The sequence below is a fragment of the Crocodylus siamensis genome, chromosome 7, assembly GCF_052110815.1.
Source record: "Crocodylus siamensis isolate JL-2025a chromosome 7, ASM5211081v1, whole genome shotgun sequence".
Lineage (NCBI taxonomy): Eukaryota > Metazoa > Chordata > Crocodylia > Crocodylidae > Crocodylus > Crocodylus siamensis.
Genome location: NC_143401.1, coordinates 82480960 through 82507648, shown reverse-complemented (window position 1 = coordinate 82507648; position 26689 = coordinate 82480960). Strand labels below are relative to the sequence as shown.

Below are 26689 nucleotides of genomic sequence, written 5' to 3'. Positions count from 1 at the left end.
GTATTTCTTTTTTTCCTGCTCCAGCCCAGGCAGAGAGAGCTGGTCAGTAGTGTCTGATTTGAAGGAAGATGATCCCCAGCAAGGAGTTAGGCGCCATAATCTTCTTTTTGCTGGTCTGGATATTAAGGAAGATGCAAGTTCACAGACCCCAGCTGTAAGCAGGTATAGAATTGCTAAATGTGAATATAGCAGAACGACTATAGCTGACCATGTAATGTGTGTGCAGTGTTTTAGATTAAAACCAACATTTCTTGCATGTATAATTACAAAACAGTATAATTATTGGCAAAGCAAAAGATTAGAAACAAATTCCTGTAATTTAGAATTATAATAGCGTCATGCATTTAATTGTGTTCAGACGTCATGGTAGCAATATACCTTGTATACTAACTACATGTATAACTATGGCCAGGTACAGACAATAATACACTTTTACTGGTATAAGTGATCAGAAATCTGTCTATACAGAACAGAAATTTAGCACGCACAGACTGGTTTAAAAATGGCAGAATCTGGTCTAAGATTTGCTCCCCGCACCGAAGGGCGGCTGTGCGTTCTGTTTCTTACCCTTCTAAACTACGCTGCTTACAGAAAGCCGCGTAACTTAGATCAGTTCCACCTCAGACTTTCTGAATGTCTGTACCTAGCTAAGCGCATCTCTGCCCTGTCTTCTGCCTGACTATAGACTAATACGGCTAACTCCTCTCTCTGCTCGTGGTTGTTTCTTAACACATTTGAGAACACACAAGGACACCAGAGTTTCTCTTAATTCAGCCATAAACCTTTTGAGCTTCTAGCTCCCAGCCCCAATACTTTGCGGTGGAAGTCATTTTGTAATTGAGCTGAAGTCATGACATATCAGGAAACCTAATAGTTTGGGCGTTGTCTCTAACAACCTGAGATGTGTACTGTGGGAGGGCTTATCTTGAGTCACTGTTTCCTTTACTGCTTGTTTTCCCCGACAGCCCTGCTGTTTAGGCCCATTCAGGCTGCTTACAGATGTTAAAATAGCAAACAAAAAAACCTCAGCTTTACATTAAACTGGGCACGTTCCCGCACCAAGCCTAGCCATAACCAGAAGAGGCATAATGTTAGTTGGACCTGTCTCTCCCAACATCTGTATAGATTGGTTGCTTTTGTGGGGCTTTTTGGCACTTTTGTCTAATAGCTGACTGAATCAGCTTTAAATAAAAGTGCCCAAAAGGCCCACTGAAGTGTTTGATCTATACAGATGTTGTGAAGCCAGATTGAACTAAGGTGCTACTGCTTCTGGTAAAGCATGGGGGGTTTGGGGGATTTTTTTAATGTCTGTAAGCAACCTTACTACCATAATAAATACCCCAGTATAATCATTTAATAAACATCCCTACTGCTAAGGTAACATACAGCATGAATGCATTTATACAAAGCATCTCCATGTCTGTTAGTCTTATTGCTCCAACACAAGAGAGATGATTAGCTGTGTTAGCCTCAAGCCAGGCAGAAGGCAAAGCAGGGTGGCAGTTTAGAGACTAACTGGTTTAGAAAGGCATAAACTTTCATAGGCAAAAGCCTACTTAATCAGAAGTACTCGCAGAATGGATGCGCAGAAAGCCCATTCATAACATCTGATAAAGTAAGCAGCTGCCTACAAAAGCTTATGCCTCTGAACCAATCAGAGATGCCACGCTGCCCTGCCTTCGGTCCAGCAAATAGTATCACATAATCCAAACAAAAACCCCTTGCCTCTCACATCTTTCCTGGACCATTGTGACTACAAGAACATGCCAACCCTACTTCTAAAATTTGGAGCAGACTACATGATTTTAACTTGTGTAGTCGGTGACTTGAGATGTTTGGCTGCAGGCAAGTTATGTTTTTTATAGTTATTTCTTATGCAAAACAACTTACAATCTTTTTATAGTTTAGACTTGAGTATTGCACAGGCTTAAACATGTGCTTAACTTTAAGCATTTGAGTAATTCCCATCAAACACATAAAGTGCAAAGGGACACTCCTAGATTAAATTTCAACATGAACCTACATTTCCAGGATTACAGCCTTATATATCTTTCAGCAACTAACCTCAGCAAAATGACTTTATAGGCCTTGAGAACTGCAAGAACTCCTCTGTTCTTTTATATTTTCTCATTTGTATGTGCTCATTTTCAGTGCTACCCTTTGGTATTAATTTTTCCTTAAGGATTTCAAGCAAGTACAAATTCTGTACAAAGACAGACCAAGTAATCCCAGCAAACAATGTGCACTTGTTCCATATTTGAGAAGACTTTCAGGGAGAGAACATATTTTGATTGTATCAAAATATGGTGAAAAGATTGGCTAGAAATGCATCCTGCCTCCAGGTAATTATTGATTCCTAATACGTTTTCAAAGAGAGAGACTCATAGTAGCAGAGGACTGAGTTATCTGCAGGCCTTCCTTGATGAGCTGATAATCTTATTGGAAGACGAACAGGATAATGTAAGATAGAAAAGATTGCTATAAATTGCTCGTGAATAAATTCAAGGAATTATGTTCTGTATTCCAAGTAATGTCTAAAAAAAAGTCTCAAATTTGCCTCTTGCTCCTTATTTAAAATTGCTTTAGGCTAAAGACTTTATTAAAGCCAAGAATAAAATTAACAAATTGACATAGGGTAGAAGATGACATTTACGCCATAGAAAACCCAGACACTTAAACTGTCAGCATAGCATGGACATGGCCAACCTGTGGCATGTGTTTCACACATGGTGAGGTCAGCCTCTCTATTTGGGGTGCAGCAGACAGTGGAGACAAGCAGCACAGTGCAGATAGGACAGGGAGCAGAAAGCAGAGCAGCAGAGCAGGCAGGGAGCACAGGACAGGGAGCAGAAAGCAGAGAAGTTGTTTGGATAGAGGATGGGGATCAGAGTGGCACTCGAAGGGTGTGTGGCTAATTTGTGGCACAGTTGCCAAATAGGTTATCCCCCTACTGGTATAGCACATATGAGCATTGTCTATCTGATTCTGCTTAGTGTACATTAAAGGTTAAAACGTGTGTTCAAATCATGTGCGTCACCTGGAAGAAATGAGCAAGATCCAGCATGTAGTCCAAACCAGGATCATAAAGGGATATTGTGTGCTGTAATGAGTGCACAGTATTAAGTGTCTTTGCTTGCAGAATTGCTGCCCCTTTCCCTCCCCGCTCCTTACCTTGCTGCAAATCTTCTTTGGGGAATGAGTCTGGTAGCGTAACTCTTAAAAGTTATTATGAGCATGCAGCTAGGCAGATCGCAAACTCATAACCCCTATTCAAGGAGATGTACCCACTGTGAACTTGCTAAGGCTTGTACAATGTGGACATCTGTAGGGTCTCCAGTCAATGGCAGGAATCTGTTACAGTTTGCACCCTTGTTGTTTATCTTTATCTTTATCAGAGTCTTTATTTTTATTCCACACAATTAATCTTTTTAAGTACTTTGCTTTGTTGCAAGTCAGCTAATAAAGCTGGGTTAATAAGTTGGCAACATTCATTATACAAACCATTGAGCCTACTATGTTCTATATCTAACTCTCATACAGGGTGCTTACACACAGGGTTAATTTTTTGCACAATCAGAAAGTGCTCTGCAGCTGTGACTTAATACACGTGCATAACTACTTTGAAAATGGTGACTGCATGAAAAAATAACCCTGGCCAAATGAAGTATTAGGTTAAGGCACTGTAAAGCAGAGCTCCTTAGGGAACTTGTGTTCCCTCCAGGAAGGAGAGGGGCAGCACAGAGCTGTGGGCTGCTTCTGAATAACCAGAGCTGAGTGGAGGGACAGGGTGAAATGGAGCCCCCTTGCCTCATGGGCCTCCCCCAGCTACCTAAGCTGGGATACTGGGGGGAGCCAAGCTGGGCAAGGGGGAGGGGGCTGCCTTCTCCCATCTTCCCATGTGGGGCTCCTGACAGCAGCAGCACAGAGCTTCCAGTTGCTTCTGAATGGCCAGAGTTGAAGTGTAGAGCTTGGCTCCCCCCCCATACCCCACCTTGCGGGGGTGGGGGGCATGTGAGGTGAGGGGGCTCCATTATACTCTGCTCCCCCCTTGGCCCTGGCCATTCAAAGCCGCCAGCAGCTCTGTGCTGCCACTCCCCCTTCCCCCTCCTTCCCTTGCTGACAGCCCTGGAGCTGGGAGCGGGGCTGGGGAGAGGGGCAGTCTGGCCGCCTCCATCAAGGCTGCTGGAGTGCCCCTGCGGGCTGGCCAGGGCCCATGCAGGCAGGCTCCAGCCCTCCTGTGACCCAGCATGTGAACATCTGTTGGGTCAGGGAGGACGGGCTCTAACTCATGGCACTTTATCTATAGCTGTAAGCACGCACAGTCTTCTGGAGACAGATTTAGAAACCTGTTTTCCTCTTTGTTTTCATATGATACAAGTAACTTCTCTAGGAACAAACTTCCAGAACCATAGGCACATAACACCTCCTATTAAATACAGAGGTTGTTAGCACTGTTGGTCTGCAGTGAGGCAGAAGGTAAGGCAGGATAGCACTTTAGAGAAACAGGTTCAGGAGGCATAAGCTTTCATCAGTGGCTACCTACTTTGTCAGATGCTGTGGTTTTCCTGATGACCCATTCTGGCAGCTGCTGACACTGGAAGGCAGGTGCAGAAGCTGAGGCAGAGAATACAGCCAGGTCAACTTGAGGACTCTTTTTACTTTCTTGCTAGTTAGCTAAGTTAGGCTGGAGCCTTCATGAAGTAGGCTTTGGCCTACAAAAGCTCATGACTCTCTGAACTAATTAGTCTCTAAGGGCATTTATACGTATACCTTTTTGTGCTACACTGTGCCTGAGATCCAACACAAGCAGAGAAATGCATGTCAGCACGCAGAAAATGGCAGTGGTCCACTTTTGATGTGTTTTAGTTCAAAAGTGCACTGCTGCCAGTTTCTTAGCACCGATGCGCATATTGCCATTCATGTATGTGCAAAGCACCCAGTGCTGTGGTGCAAGCGTGTGTACAAATGCCCTAAGGTGCCATTCCACCATGCTTTCTATTTTCTGTTTTCTATTTCTAGTGTCTTTAAGGGGGTTTTGTGCTGCTAACAGAACAGAAAGCTAAAATTAAAATTGAGTTGGGCCCAGATTTATGTGGGTGTTGCTCCACTTCTTCCCACCCAGGCTGTATTTAGCATAAAATAAATTTGTATTGATTGAAATGATTTCCTACCTCAGTAAGAGCCTTCTGATACTTCCTGGCTTGATGAAGACCCCAGTTATTTGACCCCAGCAGTCTTTCCAGCCCGGAGCAGGGGGGTGGACCTGATGATCTCACAAGGTCCCTTCCAGTCCTAAACTTCTGTGAATCTGTGAGATATCCCAAGTATCATTGCTATCTATGTCAACATTAAGGACAGCAACCAATGTATTTAGAAGGATCTTCAGCAACCTGAAAAGTGTCAGAGAGACTTCACAGTAGAGAAATAATTTTTAAAAGTTATGTTGAAACTGATTAAACACATCTGGTCTTGTCTGAGCAATACCATTCAGGTGGATAACCATTTTCAAAGCCCGATCAAAAAACAAAACAAAACAAAATAGTCTGCAAAAGTCAGATTGGTTTTAGGGATCTGAGGAAATGATGTCATTTGGAAGGATGACATCCTGGCTTATGTAGCACTCTTAAAGGAAACATATTTTACTAACAGGACTATTCACAGTATAATGTAACTGGAACTACGTTGGGCAACTTGTATGTTACAACAACCTCAGGTTTTCTGTCTGTCTGCTTCAATAGCCATCTGAGCCCCAGTGGTGTTGATCTGATCTAAGTGCAGGTCTAAAAGCCAGGAATTGATGAGTTCTACCTTTGGCTTTTGCCAACAACTCACTTCCATGCTTTGTCTCAGGTGGTCTATATGCAAACTGGGGATAATTTATGTGGCTCACAGTCTTCTGAGGATGAACTATTTAGAGTGCAGTTCATATTCCAGTTTGCAGAAGATGCTGAGCACTTTGCAGGAAATCAGACTTTAAAGTCTGTACAGTGCTTTGAACTTGTGGAGCACAGCATATCACTTTTAAATATTAGTACAAGCTATTTTTCTTTACTATGCCTGAGTTCACCATTAACACACTCTGAGCAGAAAAAAGGTTTGTTTTCTCCCCAGTCCAGACATTCTGCACACACATTTCCAATTGCTTTCAGCAACATGACATTTCTTTTGAATCATTACTGATACCATTTTGTGATAATATTGGTGATGATTACTGTTTAATGAGCATATTTAGTCAATTGGGAAACACATGGATGAAGAATCATAGACACACTCCCCACCCCATCCCTTTGACACACACACACACACACACACACACACTACCTACCTACCTACCTACCTTCATTTCTTCTGCCGTGACCTTCTGTTTCTTGATGGAAAAATTCATACCATAATCAATTATACACATTGAAGGACCTGGCAAGTTGTACAGTATTTCATGACAGTGCAGCTCTATGTGCTGTGACTTTTGCCTTCATCATAAAACGTGCCTGTTCTTTACAGCAGGTGTAGTGGTTTTTACTATGAATAGTTCAAATAAAATCAGTGGAACTGCCAAACTCACAGAAATAAGCCCTATACCAGGAAGGGCGTGTCTGACAGATGGGACCTTTATTGCTTAACTGAAGATTAAGCAAAGCACTGTGAAATAATGGTGATGATAATGGACATCACACTCTTTTAATGCTACACCACCTTTTTTTTTTTAACTTTGCTGATAGGATTTTTCCAGAAAAAATTAAAACTTTTCTGTGGTGTAATTCGCCCCTCCCCCGACCCCTTAGTTTTTAATATTTTAGGACTTTCTTGTATCTCTGTAGCACTTTGAAGGGGAACCCCTTTATTAAATGCATTTCTGGAGCGGTAACAGTAAGTGTGATGGCAACAAGACAAAGCTGAGAAAGTTAGCTTCAGTGTAATGACTGAGCAACTGCAGTGTCTCTCTCTGACACCTTGCTTCTTGAGAACAGGTTGTTAGCTTTTCAATGCATGTGCTGCATGGCTTTGAAACTTCAGTGGCATGAGCTGTTTTTATGTTTTGCTCCATTTCCTATTCTGACATGAAATGAATAAACATTTCCATTATTGGCAGCATCGGTAATGAAGGCATCTGTAGCTACACTGCTGAAGATTTACTCAATCCGCATTCATGTGCAGTGTCTTCAGCGGTGACAGGCCAGAGCAATATCCTGAAAGAACATGGAGAACAAGTTGGCTCCAGCTTCTTAATCCAGGCTGCAGGAGCAGATGCTAAGGAGAGAAGCCTGCCTATCTCAATGCCTTTTGCAGAATGTGCCAGTGAATATGTTGCAGCTGATTTGACAGGCAGCAGTGATGATTTACCAGTCCCAAACAGCAGTGCAATAGTGTTTTCCCCTGTGAATGACAAAGACCTAGGAGTAGCACATGCCTTATTTGTGGACAGTGGCCCAAAACATGACAATACCGCTGCCTATCCTCTCAAAAAGAGTGACGATGATCCAAAAATTGCAAGCTTGGAATCCAGCCCTTCTACAGAAGCTACTTGGATACAAGGCATTATCGCAGCAAATTCAAGTGAATTGCAACCATTATGGCAGAGTGAGCAGCTGGGTGACAAGCGGGAGCCACATGTCATCTCATTACCCCAGGGTAAAGCCGCAGAAGATTATTTTACCACTCAAGAGGAGCCGGGATTTTTGGAAGTAGGTCATCAGAAGCAGAATGTAATACAGCTAGGTGGACAGAACACAGATGGTAAAGAGGGTTTGTTAATGAAAGAGGAAACCTTAATCCTAAATCATCCAACAACAGAAGGCCCAGACAGTGAAAAATATGGAACAGTTGTGAATGCTCAGAATTTGGATGATAATACTGAGCTTGGAAATATCATCAGCTTAGGTAGCGGAGATATAACGGCAGGTAAAGGGGTTGAATCAAACCAACCTCCTTCTGAAAACAATGGGAAGCAACTGGAAGCATGCACTTTAATGCCAGGCTTGGCTCTTAACCTTCCAGAGCTGTTCCTGGTACCAAAGGCAGAAGATCCTTTAAGGGAATACATGCTCGTAAATGAGTGCCAAGAGTCTTCCAGGCCCAATGGACAAAAAACAACTTCCAAAACACCTGAACCCATGTTTGAAAGAGATGCTCCCAAGGTAGATTTGTTTGTTCACTCTGAGCCTTTCAACATGCCTCCATTGCCTCTTGTGGATGAAGAGCAAAAACTAAATGTTGCATCTGGTAGCAGAGAAGATCAAGGCAACAGCAACAGAATCATAAAACCTGAGAGTGGGTCTGGAGAAAGCATTACACTTTCTAACACAGAAAATGTTACGAATCCCACCTTGGTGGATGAAAGACTGTCACTGGAAAATGATTCATTAAGTTTTACTTCTGGGAACATAACCCCAGAACTGCATCTAAAAGAAATGGACACCACAGTACCCGGAGAAAAAAATGAAGTCTTTATGGAGGAAGACCGAGTGGAGGAAGCACAAGTGGCAGAAGCCAGGGGATTACCTGAAGGGTTTAATGAGGCAGAAGGGCTATTGTTAAACTTTATTAATAGTGACAAGGAGGACATGAAGCATGCCAGCTTGGGTGACGTTTCCAAAGAAATCAACTTTTCAGAACAGAGTTTAAAAAGCAATGTCGGTGAAAAAGCTGAGCAAAAGCCTGCGAATTCAGAGAGCAGCTTGGAGGTATTTGAAGATAACATACTCCATTTCCACTGCAAACTTCAACAAGTGAGCAAAGATAAAGCAATTGCCATGCATAACTTGGAGGATAAGTGCAGCTTTCCCCTTTTGGAAGCACCGCAGTTACCCAGGGAAGAGAGCCTGCCGAGTTGTGATCATTTTAACAGTAAGAAAGAAGACAATAGTTTAGACGTGCCAGGCAGTAAGATGACTGAAAAGGTTTGCTTAGTTAATGCACACAGTTCACTGCTCCTGCACCCTGAGAACAATAACGTTATGCAGACTAAGCAGGACGAATCCTGGGAACAGGCTTGTGCTAAAGAAACTACACTGAAGTCAGCGTACGAGGCTAAGCATCACAAACTATTCCAGAGCGATGGAGGGCCTGAAGAAAATGTAGAAACACCCAAAATAGAACCTGAATTTGAGGGCTTATGTGAATTGGCAGGAACTGCAGACTGCGTTGCTGTAAAAATGAAACAGGCCTTTTATGTATGTGAAAACAAAGAACAGAACAATCAAGTAACTAAAGTCCCTGAGAGTGATCCTGAGCAGATACATGTAAATGTTATTGAACAAAGCAGTACTGTAGAGATTAAAGACAATAATGGAACGGCACAGGAGCAATGTGGAGTGGATGTGAAAAGTTTTGTGGATGACCAAGTTTTGGCATTGACAGGTGCGTGCAAATCTGATACGCTAATGCAAGTTTGGCAGGAACAAGGGGCCGCAGAAAGGAACAAAAGTGTGCCACTATTTGAGCCTGAAACCCCCAAAGCAGCAGCAAACACCGTGGAGCTCAGTTCTCAGCAAACACAAGGGAATATAGAAGAACTGCATGACAGCGAAATCAGTGGCAAAATAGGACCCTCTGAGTGGGACAAAAGTGGTTGCCCAGAGCCATTAGAAAGCGATACTGTAGAAATGCCAGAAATGACTGAAGTTTCAGTAACCCTGCTATATGCAGAGCAAAGAGAGAGTACGGACTTTGCTGCCAACAGCATTCAGCCGCATGCTTCCTGTGTGGGACTTGAAAAGAAGGAGCACCAAAGCAATCTGACAACTGTGATAGCTATGGGTGGAGACAAGTGTAAGGCAGTAGCTCCAAAACATGAGCATGTATTGGAGAAAAGTTATCAGAGTGACCTCCAGGGCATATCAGAAACATCACTAGATATTACAGGCAGCATTCAAACAGAGCCTCCTGTGTTAGGGGCAGAACCATTCAACTGCAATGCTGATGCTACAGAAGGAAATGACTTGGATCTGAGCATGGCTGGAGTGCAGAGGAAGATAGGCCAGAGCGAGCATCTGCAGAAAAATTTAGATCTCAAGGTGACTACTTTGCAAGAATACAATGATCAAACTAAAACAGATCCAAAGGCAGAAGAAATTTGCGTCAGTGGGCAAGCCTTAGGCAAGCCCAAGCAGGAAAATGACTCTTTGATCTCAGTTAGTAACCAGGAGGAAGCATGTCAGAACGACCCATTTTCCCAAGCAGCCGACATAAATGTACAAGTAGTCAGGACAGCAGACAGAAGTGGTGAAAGTGGGGTTGACGCTCTAGACTCCATTGCAAAGGCCCAGAATTCAGTAAATGCCACTGATATACCACAGACAGTGCCAACTGATTTTAAAGTATCACATGCTGGTAATGGTCCTGAGCAAAATAAAAATGATACTCAACTACCCAGTACAGAAACCCAAGAAAAAATACAAGTAGAAGCAAAAAGCTCAGCTCTGGAAATGGCAAAGGAGCTGACTTCTGATAGAGAGATCATGCAAAAAGATGACGGCACAAAAACACATTTTGAACGGGATGTTGCTGTCACAGAAAGAAGCCATCCGAATCCTGATACAGTTTCAGGGGCACAGGAATATCCTACATTACAGGAGCACTTGGAAGTAGCTGCCAACAATGCTTTGTGTAAATTAGACTGCGTTAAAAAAACACCGAATGAGCCTCAGCCAGTTAGCTGCCTAACAGAAATCCCCTTTCTTCCCACGTCAGTCTTTGCACTTGATCATCAGAGCACAGCAAGCCAGGAGCCTTTAAACATTAAGGATGATAGTACTGCAGGCAAATTGCTAAATAATGGACTGGAAGCTACAACATGCCAAAGTGCCTTGGAAGCCAATTCTGATTTGCAAGATGCTAGCAAGGATATTCTAGCTGGACACTTAGAGGGCTCGTCACCGCATACAAGCCAAGCTGCTCAAAACAGCATTGAAGTGGTACATTTAGAAACCACTTTGGTGGAGAATACTTGGGCGAAAGAAACAACTACTCATACCCTGAGCTGCCAGCCTGAAGGGGAGAGCATTTTAACATCACCTGAGCCTGCTGATGAAGGACAGTTTTCAGGAAATTTATCAGAGTTTAATTTTGAGAAGCTGAAGAAAGAGATCTCTGCAATTAAATCTAAAGGAACAAAAAGTGATGTAAACTTCAAAGCACTGCAGAGTGACAGTTCAGCAGAGTCTCTGTTCAGTCTGCCTACCCTAGGAAAGAGGGCTCCGAGTCTTTCATCTGTTGGTAAACAAGAAGGATGTAATGAGGAAATTGCAACAAATACCTGCACAGATGACAAGTGCACTAAGATCTTAGAAAAGCCTGGGAGTTCAGAAAAAAGGGAAAATGTTCTGAAAGAGGCTAACGGCGGAACCAAGCCAGACACAGATATTTCCACACAGTCTGCCGAGGACTCTGGAAGGGAGCATGAGGTTCCCATTTCCAAGACCTTTGGTTTCGGTGCCAGCTTGCCAGACTTCAGGGAGCACATCAGCAAAATATTTAAGAAAACGGTACATGGTGCTCTGAATCCCGAACTGCCCCAGCTTGGATCTGAAAACCATGCAGGCAGCAGGCAGAGTTCTGGGCTTAAAGATGCACCAGGACGCGAAGGTGCTGAGAGCTTTTCACAACCCACTGATGAAAAGGTTGATGGAAACATCCATAATACAGGACAAGACAGTGACCTCAAAATAGAAGGGCAAGAATTGCCTGTAGATTCAGAGATCTCCAGCAAGGTTCCTGAACAGAAATCTGTTCAGCAAGAAGATAAGCTCTTGCACACAAAGGTCCAGGACACTGAGGAACAGAAGCAGCCCCGTTCCCTTTCAGAAAAGAAGGATTCCCAATTGGATGGCTTTAAAGCCGTCGAGCAGGCTCCAACTGAATTGCTCGAGCTAGATGACAGCCCAAACAGTGAAAAGATGGAAAGAGAAGAAAACTCATGTACTAGCAGTATTGATGATGGAGCTCAGGTGAGCTTAGAGGTACAAATGCTGGAATCGGCCTCATTTGATGAAGCAACATCTATGAACGTCATCGTGGCTCATGACAATAACCAGCAGCGCGCTAAAATGGGTACCTCTTCAGAACGTACAGGCACTGCTCAGAAGAGGGATTTGGAAAGTGTTGCAGTACCAGAGGCAGAGAATTGTAATTTAATGAGGCAAGCTAATGCAGAACCAGTCTTAGTTAAAGAAGATCTAATACTCTCTGGAAATCAGTGCCAGAAACTTATGCCAAGTGAGCAGAAGAAAAGTAAGGAAAGTGAACCACCACACACTGCCCAGGGCACTTGTGACATGTCAGCATCAACAGAAGCATCTGGAGACTTCTGCAAGTGTGAAGTAGAAAAGAATGATTTTCCTATGTCACCCAGTGTAAATCAGGAAATACCGATCCCCAGCAATCTTATGCATGACGTTAAGTCTGAAGACGACACGCAAGTGATGCTGGACGCTTTGGAAAATAAAAAACGCCTGGAAATATTAGACAACATTCAAGATCCACAGCAGAAAAAAGAACCAACAGTCCATGGGTTAATAGATTACTTAATAAATGAAGTAAGCCATGTTGATCATTCCCGAGATGACTCTAAAAAAGCACTTGGCAGTGTGAATAAGAGAGATGTAAAAGAACAAAGTGACGCCACGTTAAGCGCGGCAGAGATAGAAGCTTCTATGTACAGTGATAAGCAACAAGGAGACATCCTGGAAGCAGGTATTATTGCAGGGGCATTATTCACTGGCGAAGACAACGCAGATTTTCAAGCCAGCATTCAAGATCAAGGGACATGTAGAAAAACACATTTCTGGGAGACTGTAACAGGGATGGAGCAAGAGGAGCATTTTGCCAGTACAGATCTTAATGTTGAAAATCAGCAGAGTGAAATGCATTCGGATCATGAAAGCTCATCTCAGACTGCTGAAGCCAGGATATCAGCTGAAAGGTACTTACTTGAAATTAATTATATAAAACAAGAGTTGCCAGTAGCCTGGTTGATAGAAACTTCACATAGATAAATCCATTGTTTCTAGGGCTGGTAATTATAAAGTATGGCCCTCATTTAGCTGCTCTTGAATACTTTCCACTTCTATTTTGGATCCAAATGTAATGTCTGAAATTGTTTTTAAAGCCTGAATATAGCAAGAGACTTTTGAAGGCATGTGAAGAGCTTGACTTTAAACAGCTCGATTTACATTTTTTTGTTGATTCTGTAACTCATCTGTAATGGTAGTATTCACGGATCCCAGTTTTCACACTTTGTTTCTTGAAGTTAGGCAAGCAAAAGGTCCTTAGGAGCCTTAAAACGATGTGTTTTGCTCACCTTTAGGTGATCAAATGAAATCAGGCCTGCAGTGCTCTCTTTGTGGGCTGCAATACGAAAGAGGGGAAAAAATCAACTACTGCACAATCTTGATTATTCGACTATAATTGACCAAACGTATGCTGTCCAAAATGTGCTATCCCTTGACATATGCTAGCCAGATTGTCACTGTTTTTTATTTTAGATATTATTCAGTGTCCCCGATGCCAGGTAGCTAGTTTTATTGCATTTGGCTGGTTTTTCTCTATAATAAGGCAGGATTTTGGAGGCGTAACTTTCTTAATCTAAGTTTGCGTAAGTACAGAACATCTCTGGGAGCCTAAGAATGCTTTTATTTTCAAAGTAAAGCAGTAGCTACTTAAACCAGTTAATGAACTTTATTTTCTTTTGTAGATTTCTGCATCATTTTTGAATTGCTGCTATGATATACATGCTAATTCGAAATTATACGACTTTAGAATGACCACTTCCCTACTAACTAATCATGTCACTGCTTTTTCCATAACCTCAGCAACTTTCCTGAGCCCTGTCACTCACTCCTTCCTGTACCTGAGAAGGATGCCATAGCTGTAACAGCCAAGGCCATCTCAGAGGAAGCAAGAAATGACATCAGAGTAGAAAGGTACAGTGAAAAGCTTATGTATTTTAGAGGGCAATAATGCTCTACTTAGTTATATTCTTTCTTGGTGTTATGAAAAAGAGAAAAAGACCACCTTACATGAATAGATAGAGAATATGCTCCCCATGAATAGGTAGATCTCTGTTCCCCACCCCTTAATATTATGCATCACGGTGGAAAAGGAGGGGTTTTACTTTACTTTTATGTAATTCTGCACAGTTATGTTAGAATTTTCAGAACAAAAAGTGCACAATAAAAGTCACAAGACTGCAAAAAGATTTAATTAATAGCATGGTTTTTCTCTTAGTCTCTTTTAGAAATTTCATTCTGTAAAATGATAACATGAAACTGTAACCCATCTTTCATAATTCTCTTCCCCACCCCACTTCTCCCCCAAAATCTCTTCCTTTCCTTTCCTTTTTCTATACAGAATGGAGGTTTAATAGTCTGATTGTGTTGAACTTTTCTGTATTCATTTTCAGCCTGGTCTGGAGTAGCTCAAAAGCTTTGAAAGAAGTTGGGATAACGCATGTGTGGGAGAGTGGGTGGGTGGGTGGGTAAAAGCCAGCACGCTTGTGGGTACATGTCTGTATGTGGAAGTTTAGGGTGGGTAGCATACTTCAAATTAATACCTGTGGCAAGCAGGGTGGGGTCATTAGAACAGCTGCTGGCAAATCATAAATGGGTTGCTTAGTACTTGCGTATGCTTTAAGATTTTATTATCACCTGTTTTTCCAGTATGGATATTTGTACCATCAAGCAGCTGTCATTTCTGTGCCACAACTGCAACTTTTGTAGCTGCGCGAGTGTGCATTTGCAAGTATGGTATGCTCTGTACAGAGCAATGTGGAGTAGCTGAATGTATAGAATAAGACACCAAAGACTTCTGAATGTAAAGAAAAGATACGTTGTTCCGGATAATTTCTTATAGGTATATGCAATTACAGTGATAAAGAGAGCTAGAAAATGTTTGTTGAGTCAGTTAATGTGTCCTCGGCTGTTTCAGTGCTATGATCTGGCCGTTTGTAGTAAATAGAGACTTGTGCTGCTTCTTTCTGATAGTTCTGCTGGATCTCACTGCTAGCAAGCATATACCCTGAAGTTTAATATCACAGCAGGGGCCATGTGTACTGGTCCCAGAATCCTCTGCTCAAAGCAGTTTTTATTTGTGTGTAGTCCAATGGTAACCATTACAGATATAAAGAAAAACATCCATTTCTAAGGGCTAAATTAGTGTCAGAGATTCAATTAATGAAAAATTCTGCGAAGATGTTTTGAATGGCTTTGGATGCTTGGATTTTGGAAAAAGAAAATATTGTGTCCTGTGTTTAAGGGGTTTCATGGATTTTATGCCTTCGGGGTTTCGGAGGGATTCTGTGGTCAGACTATGGACTGTGGGGGATTTTGCCTCCTCTGTAATGGAGGTATATTTTAACAACCTTTGCAGCAGCAGAACATTGGTTGCCAATGTCCCCCTGCTTTACCTGTGGCAGGCTAAGGTGTTATGTGTTGTGGTTGGGTCTGTGTTGATGGTAGTTTGGCTAATAGATTAGACAATGTATTTGGATAGGGATGATCCTGCCTTAGAAAGTACGGCTGTGTGAAGCTTCGGTTGCTGATTCGATTCAGCGGAGATTCAGCCCAATTCAGTGGCTGAATCTCTGAATCTGAATCGAATGAGGAGACCCTTTAATCTGAATTGAATCGGAACCCTCCGAATCGATTCGGAGAGATTCGGAAAGATTTGATGATTCGGCCACAGACACAGCTTTAAATGTTTTTTCTACATACCTCAAGGTACCAGGCGGCTCATAAATGCTGAGATGCTGGGATAGATGGAGCATCCCGCAGGAACATGGGGGGCTCCCCAGCATGCTCGGCAGCAGACCCACAAATGGACCAGAAGCACTTTTGGTCCACTTCTGGGTCCACCAGGGAGCACCCTGGGGGCCCCCTTTGCATTCCTCCAGCTTGGCAATTGGTGCCTCTTGGGTCTGGGGGGCACCTGGCATCCCCCCACAGCCGATTGCCAAGCTGGGAGGGCGTACTGGGGCCCCTCCATGCACTCAGCAGTGGACCCAGAAGTGGACCAGAAGGCGAGGGATGGAGAGGTGGGAATTGCATCAATGAGTTTCTGATAAAAGCTAAGCTGTCAACATAGTCAGGGGAGAGGGAGGGCATTTTTCCTCTCCCTCCTCTTCTTCAGATATAGCAGACTTCTCTTATTGGTTCATACAGTATTGCCAATTCTTGCAGTTGTATGGTGAGTCTTTCTTTAAAGACTTAGCTCTTGGAGTCATTTGTTTAATGAAATAAATATATTTCTAGTGCTTGTAGTTGCAAGGAAAAGCTTGAAAACAAGGAGACCAATAAAACATGGCAGAACGCAAGTCCTTGGAATGCAGGAATGATGCATAGTCCATTAGCTGGCGTCTTCTTGTGCTCAACATAATGCTTGAGTACTATCCTGCAGTCTTGCTGCTGCACAGATGTGCTGAGGGAAAAGCTTCCCCAGTCAGTCCTCTTCTCCCCAGCAGAGGTAGCTGAAAAACACAGGTCTTGTCTATATATAGTATCTACACTATATACAGTATCTACCACTGAAAGGCCTCCATTTCAAAGGAAAAAGCACTTATTGGATAGTTCACCAGAACTGTTTTAGGACAGGACACAAAGACAATTCTTTATCCACTTATAATTGGTTTGAGAATTTTGGATGAATTCCTGTAACTACTGGAATCTGGCTGGGACATGAGAACTAATACTCATTCTTCAAAAAGTACCATGGGAGCTTTCATGACTAAATGTCATGATGTCATTCCCAGATGTGCTGCCTTTAGGTGCTTGGAGTAGATTGTATCATATTCCATATTAATCGGTTTGGCAAAATATCACCATTATTATAGACCTCCAACCTTCCATGGGCTTAGAAATACTCACAGTTCATGGACGTGGGGCCAGATTGCGCTCTTCTCCCCCTTTGTATATTGGTATAATGTCTCCTGAGAACAGTTCTTAAAAGATGGGCCAAGAGCTGGTTTGCTGTCCAGGCACTCTTGGAGCCTGTGCTCAAATGCTGAAATTTCTCCTTGGTCAGGTCCTTGGTTTGGGCTCTTTTTCATACCTGTATTAAGCCAGATCATTTACGCAATTAAGCCGTGTTATTCCATGTAAAATAAATCACAAAAATCTTCATTAGCATCAGGGCAGTGCTACTTGGAAAAATAAATCTGTTTCTTTTTCCATAGGTGTAGGCCAGACAACAATCCAAAAAGTTAAAATTGACCTAGACATGTTTTTTTAATTTTCGCAGTGCACTATTCTTGCAGCTGGAAATTGGCAAGATTAGTAAGAAGCCTGAAAAGAACGTTGACTCCTTAGAAAATAGTTGACTTGATCTTATTTTTGCCTGCCCAGTAAATACTGTATTAAATATTTTAAGTCTTGTTGAGTGAAATATGGCACGTGCACCTCCTTCCCAGATAATCTGCTTGCGGGGATTTTGAGAGCTGAGGCCCCATGCTGTTACAGTCCTTTGCTGTTTGAAAATGGGATTTGGGGGATCAAAATGAATTCTGTGTCAAAATGTGTGATTTTGCAGCTTCCTCATCTCAAAACGAGCTAATTTGTCTTTTGTGCCTCATTCGGATATTGCACAAAGGATTACAACACAAAGGGAAAAAATAGCTGAAGCTGATTTACATGTAATTAAAGTGTGCTGAGTCTATGAAGAAGGAAGGTTTGTCTGGTCATATCTTTAACTGGATCACCTTTACATTGACAAGAAGAGATGTGACCAAACATATCTTCCTTGCTTTTCCCCCCTCAGCCAGCACAGGCACACCACTACTGCATCTGAGTATGGATTTGCCTCCCTCCCCACCTTCCTCTCCCCATCCCTGCACTCCAGAGCCCGCGTTCTTTTTCAAGCTATTCTTCAGCCCGTCCACCTTGCTGTCCCTCAAGAATAAGCATTGTTAAGGTGATATTTTTCTAGTTATCAGGGAACATATTTTTGAGTCTCAACTGAAATCAAAAAAGAGAATTCTCTGAGACTTTTGCCTGCATAAGGACTGCAGGATTGAGCCCACAATTGACACATTCAGGAAGTTCCCACTTAAGAGTAAACTAAATTAAGGTAAGAGGTTCACCATGCTCAAAGAATTAGCATGCCCCTGAGAGTTTAATAGGAGTTTTGACATTATCTGCATTGGAACTGGGATTATACCTACTGGGTCTGAATCACTGCACCCCTACACCGAAGCCGAGGGAGCGAAGCGGGTGGATTTTACAGTATTTAACCGTCCATGGCTTAGCTGTCGGAAACTACGCTAGTCACAAAGGAGTAGAGAGCCAGGCTCTGAATCAGCCTAGTTGAACTTTTGGCATCAGTTAAGCTGTTTGTGACTTGAGGAATAAATGTAAAGGGCTGCCGTACATGAATATAAAAACAAAGTATTCAAATAATCCATTCCCTTGCCCAGTTGCAAGTACCTCTTGCTGTTTTGCAAGTATATTAAACTACTCACACTTTTAACACAGGTACTGCCACTGATTTGTCTGTCCCTTTTTCCAGTGAAAAGGTATCTTCTGGGCCTCTAGAGGAAGATCAATAAAGTGTAAACATTTTGTTAGAAGTGAGTGCTTTGTAGTATCTTCCAATATTTGGACAGTCTCTTTGCCAGGACTCTTTAATGCTCTTTCTTTTTCTTTCCCACTTAACTAAGACATTTTCTTTTTCTTGTATTTTCTTGTTAGTTTTCCTCACATGCATTTTTCAGCTTTGCAAAGTGCCGTCCAGTAAGCACCCATTTTCCCAAACCTATCCAAGGCCTCTTGCAAACCCTGTCTCCTGTATGCCAGATATCACTCCTCCCTTTGTACTTTCTGTATATTTGGACATGAACTAGTTTGCTTTTCTCTGGAATATGGAAAGTAGGATTAGTCTGAGTTCTGAGCCCTGTGCTGGATAACTCTGAGCACAGCAATTAGAGAGACAGGCGCTTTCTCTGTGGCTTTGAGTTGTGGCTCCTTTCCAGGTTTTCAGCACACTTGTATTTTGCTAGCATCTCCCAGCGAAGCCTGCTCGGGGAGAGGTCCAGAGTGACAGAACTCCCAATATTTAACTCTTACGTTCTGATTTTACTCGGTCTCCATTCTGTCACGGTTCCCTCTTTTGCCTTTCTGATTCTGAACCCGTTGCTGAGCATTTCTGGAGGTGGAAAGCTGGATCACATGGACAAGCTCAAGCATATATAGGTAGTATTTGGAATGAGCTGGTCAGAGAGATTTGCAGAGCTAAATGGACCAGTGCCTTTATACAAAGTGACTACAACTGTCAGTACATCTGACATTTCAAGAGTCATAAATGTGTGGAGTTGACTCACATTTGTATGTGCTTTTATGGGCTAGCCCTCAACATGTGTGCAGATGCGTTCGTGAGGCAGCACAGCACTTCGAGAAGCAAATCCGGCCCAGGCAGGCAGCATGTAATTATTTCAGCCTGTCGCATTGCATTACACTCCGTAATCATGGGAAATTTGAATGTGACATCAGCAAGTCTCCAATTAGCATGCCATGTGACTCACATGTCAATGTGATGACAGACTTTGTTTACAAATAATCTTATTGTCTGAGATGCATGGAAGCTGAAGCGTGTGTAGTTAATATCTGGTACTGATGCAAAATTTGTTAAGCATTAACATTCAGACAGTGCTTGCTGCTGGTACTTCATGTCCGTGGGGGAAGTTTTGCATGCATTTGTTTTCCGTCAGTATGTTTTTAATTCTTACTTCTGTTTCCCTGTTTGGAAAAATCACTGTACCTAGGAAGTCAAGTGTGTCAGAGAAGTCTTCCGCTACAAAGAGCCTTTTGCTTTACACTGTCTAAGCTAAGTATAGACGGTCAAAAAGCCTGAGGCTGAATCGATTCAATTTTTGCAGGTTAGTCTAAGCTGAATAGATTCCACCGATAAGCGAGGGAACAGACATTCACTTTTGATTCTGGAAATCCAGCCACATGCCTGCAGTGGTTTGGGCCAGAAGCTGAGAGTACTAGAGCATGCCTCCCAACCTGCCAGCCACTGCCAAAGGGGAGGGAAGCCCTCCGAAGTCCCCCCGCCGCAGGCTCAAGTGGAAATGGGGGGGTAGGTCCAGGCTATGGCATGGCCAGCTGAGTTCCCCCTCGCCCATCATACTCAGCCAGCCAGGCCAGTGCCTGGGCACTCACTCTGTCTCTGCTGGAGTGGTGGGGGGGAGTCCCTGAGGATTTTCCCCTCACCCCCCAGCCTTGGCCAGGCAGATCCTAGCTGGGGTCGGTGTGGGCTGGGGGGGGTTAAACTCCCCCCATCATACTTAGTTGACCAGGCTGGGCTGGGGCCTGGTTACACTCCTTCCCCCCTCCGCTCAAGTGGGAGTGTAAGGAAAAGCCTTCAAGGGCTTCCCTCCTCCCCTTCCTCCTACCAGGCAGGGTCCGGTCTTCTGTTACAGGTTTAAACTGGTTTCTGATCGCTTAAACTGGTTTATGTGTAACTTCTGTCCCTAGCCCATGGGCTTAGCCCTGTTAACCCTAACTTCATCCTGTATTCCAGTTCAGGACCAAATTGTTGATCTCGCTAACCTCAAAGTCTGGTTATTTTGAACATACTGGTGCAGTTTCCTACCTTCCCACCACACTGCTTTTAGCCTAATCTTGTCTCTTGTCTGCCTAATCCTTTCTGTCAAGATAACCATTACCTCCTTCCCCCATATAAAATCTTCAATATAAAATCACAGAGATGAGCAAGGGTCTCCGGGGTGTTAGTTTCTACTTCATTTCTTTTACCCTGACACTTCCCCTTAGAGAGAGCTTGGAAAAATGGATAGGGCTGCAGCATACCTTACAGTTGGGATTTTACACTCCACTCTTCTGCTATAGAATAAGAGGAAAGAAGGCCTGGAAAGGACCTTGCAAGCTTCTCTAATCCAACCCCTTCCTCAAGGCAGGATTGTCCCTGACTAAACCACTCCAGACAACTGTCTGTCCAGCCTGCTCTTGAAAACTTCCCGGGATGGAGATCCCACAATTTGTATCCCCAGTGGTGATACCAGCAGGGAATCAGGGCCCTGGCCTGGAGAGAAAATGCACTGCAGAGTCAAGTCTGCTTCCTGTCGACACTCCTTTCACGTTTCAGCCAGGGCTCTCTTAATTTAAACCCTTCAGTTTATCTCAATTGCCCCAGTATCAGATGAGAAAATAGGCAAGGCAGGGCGGCACCTAAATGATTCAGAGAGACGTAGGCAGACGTAGGCAGAGGCCAATAGATACAGGAATGGAGCAAGAGGACTGACCCTTCCCCCAATTACGGCTGTGCCGTGCATGTGCCACGATCTCTGAGCTCACAGTGTGGTCAGTGTGGGCACATGCTGACCTCTGAGCTCCCCAGCTGATCGGGGTAGGGTCTGGTCGGAGCCACTGCTTTCATGTGGCTCTGCAGCAAGGGGTGAATGTTGCTGCTGTTTGTCCTTCCCCATCCCTCCCCACTGAATCCAGCAGCAGGAGAAAAAGGGGGCCAGGTGGCAGTGACAGTGCTCATCCCCTGGGCTGCAGAGCCTCAGAAAAGCAGGGGCTCTAGTGAGACCCCACACTGAGAGCTCACATGCAGCACAGCCATAGTGAGGTTTGACTAGATCCAGCCCGCAGCCTAGGCAGTCTGTAAGGTAGGCAGGACCTTATGTCTAGCCTGGTGAAACTAGGTAGTGATTTCCAGAGACAGGTACTGCTTTAATTTTTTTTTCCTCTCGTCTACCTACCCTGCCTCTCTCCGCAGTGCTCCCTCCTTTTTCCTCCCCTTCCCTACCCTTTATATTCTAATCACTGCTTTCTGTTTAGAAACTCTGCTTCCTACAGTCCCTTCTCAGCATCTGAAGAAATAAGCTCGATATTATAAAAGCATAGGCAGCTTTGATTTAGTTACCGTATTTTATGGTGACTGGTCAATACAGCATATAAGTTTTGTAGAAGTCCAACTCGCCTTGGTGTGCGAGGTGCTGGAAACCCAGGCAGGCTTGTGGGACAGGCAGTGTGCTGGCAGGAAGTTGCGTTGGTGCCCTGGGAGCTCGGGCAGCACGTGGCCTGCTGGCAGCCTGCCTGGCCAGCCCTGGGGTGCAGCCACTGCGGAGAGAAGGACTGGGTCCTCCCTCAGCTCAGGGGCTGCCTGGCTCACCGGCAGCTTTCCCCGTAGCCACAGGACAGGCAGGGAGGCTCTGCTAAAAGCAGGATCAGGCCCCTCTCTGCTTCTGCCTTCAGCAGGCTCCTGTAGCCAGCAGGATGCCTAGTGCCCCCTGGGAAGGAGTAGTTTATAAGGTGCAAATCTACCCTGCCTTCTAATAGTTGCTACCCATCTATACCTTCATGTCATTTACTATAATAATTCAGGGAAATCACCTAGAAGGTACAGGCGCACAGTCTGTAAATGCTGTGCTATATGCAAGTTGGAGCTGTGCAAAAGGTCAGAAAAATTCAGAGCACTTGCCTGCTTTTTGCCTTCCTATCTGTAGCCACCTGCAATTCATCAAACTGCCTTTTCTCCTTCCAGTCCCATTGTTTTCACAGCTTTAGTCTGGCTAATAAAAACTAAAACAATGTGATCAGTAAGACCCTTTTGATTTTTATGGCACTCACCAGCTTACGTGAAGTCTTTGGAATTTGTTAGTATGATAACATTGTTATACGCTTCTTGATGATAGAAATATCAGAGCCAGCTAAGAATAACCCACAGCATACAAGAAGACTGGATTTGTTTTTTGTTTTTCCAAAGTGAAGGCCGTGTGCATGTGGGTACGCACGTGCATGTGCACGTGCATTGGATACTTTTTGACAGTTGGGATAGTTTTGCAGTTCATCTTTTTTCTAAAACAGACTAGCTCACTTTTTATATCTTGTCATCATTTCAAGGAAAATGTTGAGCTCATTCCTTTTGGTCTTGGTGACAATAATGTATCAGGTTTGCACAGCAGTTGGATTGGTTTTGTGAACATGCTGCAGTGGGGTGTGAAGCTTGTGTAATATGAGTTTCTTTCCACAGGGTCCCACTCATTTGGGGTTTTGTCATCTGTCCAAAATAAGAGCTAGGTCTGCCAGAAGAATTGATCGCAGAAGTTCAGCAAACTTGAGCTGATTTTCAAGAGAACCTGGGCCAGTTTTTGTTTTCAGCTGGAAACTATGCAAAACTCTGTGGTTTCCCATGATTTTGAACCCAAACCAGACAAAATTTAGTGGTTTCAGCTGAATTTCGCTTTGAGTTTCTAACATTTGTTCAAACTATAAACTCAGGAGTGTGATTGTGGGGTTTCAAATGCAAATTTGCTAATGCACAAAGAAGCTTGAAAAAATGTTGGCGAACCAAAATGTCTGAGATTTACACGGCTAAATTTTTAGCTGGTGCAGTCAGTCTCGGGGTTTATATTCATATTCATGAAGTAGTAAGGCTTCATTCTGCAGCAGAGGTCTCGTAAGTGTTTGTGCAGTGAAAGTGAGTTGTGTACCCAGAGAAGCTATATAGCAAGCAGTTTTTCCATGGTAATGCAAAGCATGTGAGTATGGCACCCTGTGTAAAGGAGAATCCCAGCTTTGATTTGAAACAGAAGGCAAGTTTATGACCTTCTCTTCTGTAAAGGGCCTTATAAATGAAGCAGAAACAAAACTGGGGGGTTGTGTTCTGAGTCTGGGGTTACAGCAAGGATACAGCCACCATAGAATTGCCAGTTCCTGAAGTTTTATCATGAATTATCTGTGATATTTAGTGTCTTAATGCTTCAGGTCCTGGAATCACGTGATTGCATTAAAGCCTCAGACTCTAGTTATCCTGGTTGCAAAGAGGCATGGAAAATGTATGTGCATCCTATGTACTGAGGAAACATACAGAAAATAGAAAAAACCTGTTATTTTAAAAAATGGCTTTTCAACAAACCTGATAATTTTTTTAGGTTTGACTCACGATTTTGGGGGTTTTTTTGTATGCTTGGTGTTGACATTTTTGTAATAGTGCATGGAAAAAGTTCAGATCAGTTTTACAGCTGAAAACAGTAGTCCTGGCTGGGCTACCACTGACAATACTAGGGCTATGGTAAGCCCCTAATTGCTCATCTGTCTGCACTCAGCTAGATCTTATGGCCCTGTAGGAATACGGTCCCCATGGACTAAGCGAAGGAATTCTTGCTCTGAAGGTGATTCCCTCCGTGGCTTTTGTTAAGTCATATAGTCCAGCATTTCTCAACCTGTGGATCATGACCCAGAAGTGGGTCACAAGAAGATTTTAAAGGGTCACGGGGAAGGTCTGAGGGAAATGCTGCAAGTTTGCATGGAGCCAGGTGCACAGCAGGGGGCATGGCAAGCAGACAGCAGACAGCAGGGCAGCATAAAGGAGCAGGAGAGAGAGGGAGGGAGGGGGCCGGTTGCAGCAACTGGAGGGGAAAAAAGGGAGGAGAGAGAGAGAGAGAGACTCTGTGGGTCGGGTTGGTTATGCTAATAGGACCCAGCGTGAAAAAGGTTGAGAACCACTGATATAGTCCATAATTGATAATGTTGGATGCTTAAAATTATCAACTTTATTCTGTTAACTATAGATTAGGCACTTAACTCTATACATGCAGGTTGAAAGTGTGCCTCATGATAGATACCTCCCCACAGTTCATCCTGGGCAACTCCTGAAGGCTTATCTCGTAGAAGGAGAAATCTATCAATCACTCCAAAACCAAACCAGATTTCAGCAACCAAGTCTACCCAGGAGATGCATGGACAGCATCATAAACGCAGGCTGACAGTTGGTATAGGGCTACTGAAACATGGGAAGGCAGCAGGAATAGACAGTGTATTCACTGAGATGATACAACACCTAAGACCCCTTGCAAGGCAATAGGTTCTTCATCTATTCAACACATGCACGACGAGTAAACAAGTACCATCAGTATGGAGGAAGTCAGGAGTTATAGCTCTGCCCAAACCAGGGCAACACATTTCATCACCAAAAAGTTATAGACTGATCTCCCACCTATAAACTCTATGAACGTCTTATCTTGCAGTTAATTTCACCCTTGGTAGATTCCAAACCTTCGTGAGACCAAGCAGGTTTTAGACGAGGTTAATCCTGGGCAGCCCAGCTGCTAAACCTCACACAGCATATTGAAGAGGGTTTCCAACAGAAGTTCATCACTGGTGAAGCGTTTGTTGACCTATCTGCTATGTATGATCCTGTCCAGCACTGCATCATGATCCACAAACTGTATCTTTTGACTGGACTGACAACTTAGATCTAGGTCAGACCATCCATAGCCTCTTGGAGAACAGGCATGTCTGAATGAAACTAAATGGCCAGAAAGGTAGGCGCTCCCAAAAGAATGGCTTACCGCAAGGCAGTATTCTCACCCCACTTTTATTGAACATCTGCGTTAATGATCACCTACTTCCTGCCAAATGTCAGCATTTCATCCATCCTGATGATCTCTGTATCACCACACAGCAGAAGAATTTGAGGACACAGAGAAGATCCACTGAATGAGATATCAAATTATTACCTAAATAATGATCCCTAACCTAACTCTAGCAAAACCCAAATCTGCAGTTTCCATCTGAGAAACTTGGATACGTAACGACACCTGAATGTGTCACCTGGGGTGACCAGAGTCTTGAACATCAGAAACACCCAGTCTATTTAGGAGTAACACTGAATCATATACTTTGTTACAAAAGCACATATTAAATACCAAAGCCAAGGTCAACACATGAAACAGTGTTCTGTGTAAGCTCGCAAATTCCAAGCGGGGACCACATCCATACACCCTGTGCACTACTGCCTTAGCACTTTGTTTCTTTGTGGCTGAATACGCCTGCGCCACCTGGGGCACTCAGGTCACAGTAAACATATTGACGCTGCCCTAAATGATACATGTAGAATTATAACAGGCTGCCTAAAACTCACCCCTGTTCCCTGCCTATACACACTGTCCATCATAGCGCCCCCTTACATCGGGAGGAAAGTAACAGGTGACATTGACCAGCAGGTACAAGAGTCAGACGACCGCCACCCGCCATATGGACATCAACCAGTGTACTGTTGTCTCTCATCAAGAAATAGCGTTTTTCCTCTACCATACCACTGACCACATCACCAGAATCAGCCAGAACTACCCTCTGGCAAAACGAATGGGAGAAACTAGGTGACGAATCTGTTAAATGGAGCCAGCAAGGAATTACCGCCAGTGAGAAGTTACCATCCACCTCCAACTACATATGGCATATGTGGCAGAGCCTGAAGAGATTGAGAGTGGGCCTTGGAAGATGCAATTTTCTCATGAAATCATGGGGGCTCTGTGCAACCAACCAATGTGTTTGGCAAGAGAAGCAAACCATGGATCATCTCCTGCGATAACCTGTAGAACCACAGTGAACCCCACAAGATCCGGCAACACCAACACCAGAAGCAGTGGCCTATGCAGAATATTGGGAACAGACCATAGAAAAGTTGGATTGGAGACGTGACGAAGAAGACCGTGCCTCAGTTTCCACATTTGTGAAATGGGCCGAATGCTACTACTTACTTTGGTCTTAGAGGACACTGTATTTTCTCACGTACAACATGCCCTAATGTGTAATACATACCTTGTTTTTGTCAGGAAGAATGAAGAAAAAAGATCTTTCCTTGTAGTAAGGAAGGATTATTCTGCACTGGTCTGGTCCTGCAGGGAGCAAACCAGGAAAGCCAAGGCTGCCACTGAACTCCAACTAGCTTCGAGCAT

The 26689-nt window shown here is 43.6% G+C and overlaps 1 protein-coding gene across 11 annotated transcripts in view; it reads left to right on the top strand.

Moving 5' to 3' along the window:
* Positions 1-26689, top strand: part of TACC2 (transforming acidic coiled-coil containing protein 2) — a 222784-nt gene that overhangs the window by 59706 nt on the left and 136389 nt on the right. For 7 of the 11 annotated variants that reach the window (XM_090058538.1, XM_090058542.1, XM_090058539.1 and 4 more), the window contains 3 exons: positions 25-162; positions 7091-12919; positions 13809-13919. The exons of 2 other annotated variants lie outside the window; for them this stretch is intronic. In XM_090058538.1, the coding sequence (XP_089914664.1) occupies positions 25-162; positions 7091-12919; positions 13809-13919 (6078 nt within the window). The remainder of the gene's footprint in view (positions 1-24; positions 163-7090; positions 12920-13808; positions 13920-26689) is intronic. 2 more of the 11 variants (XM_090058541.1, XM_090058540.1) reach the window with 2 other exon arrangements.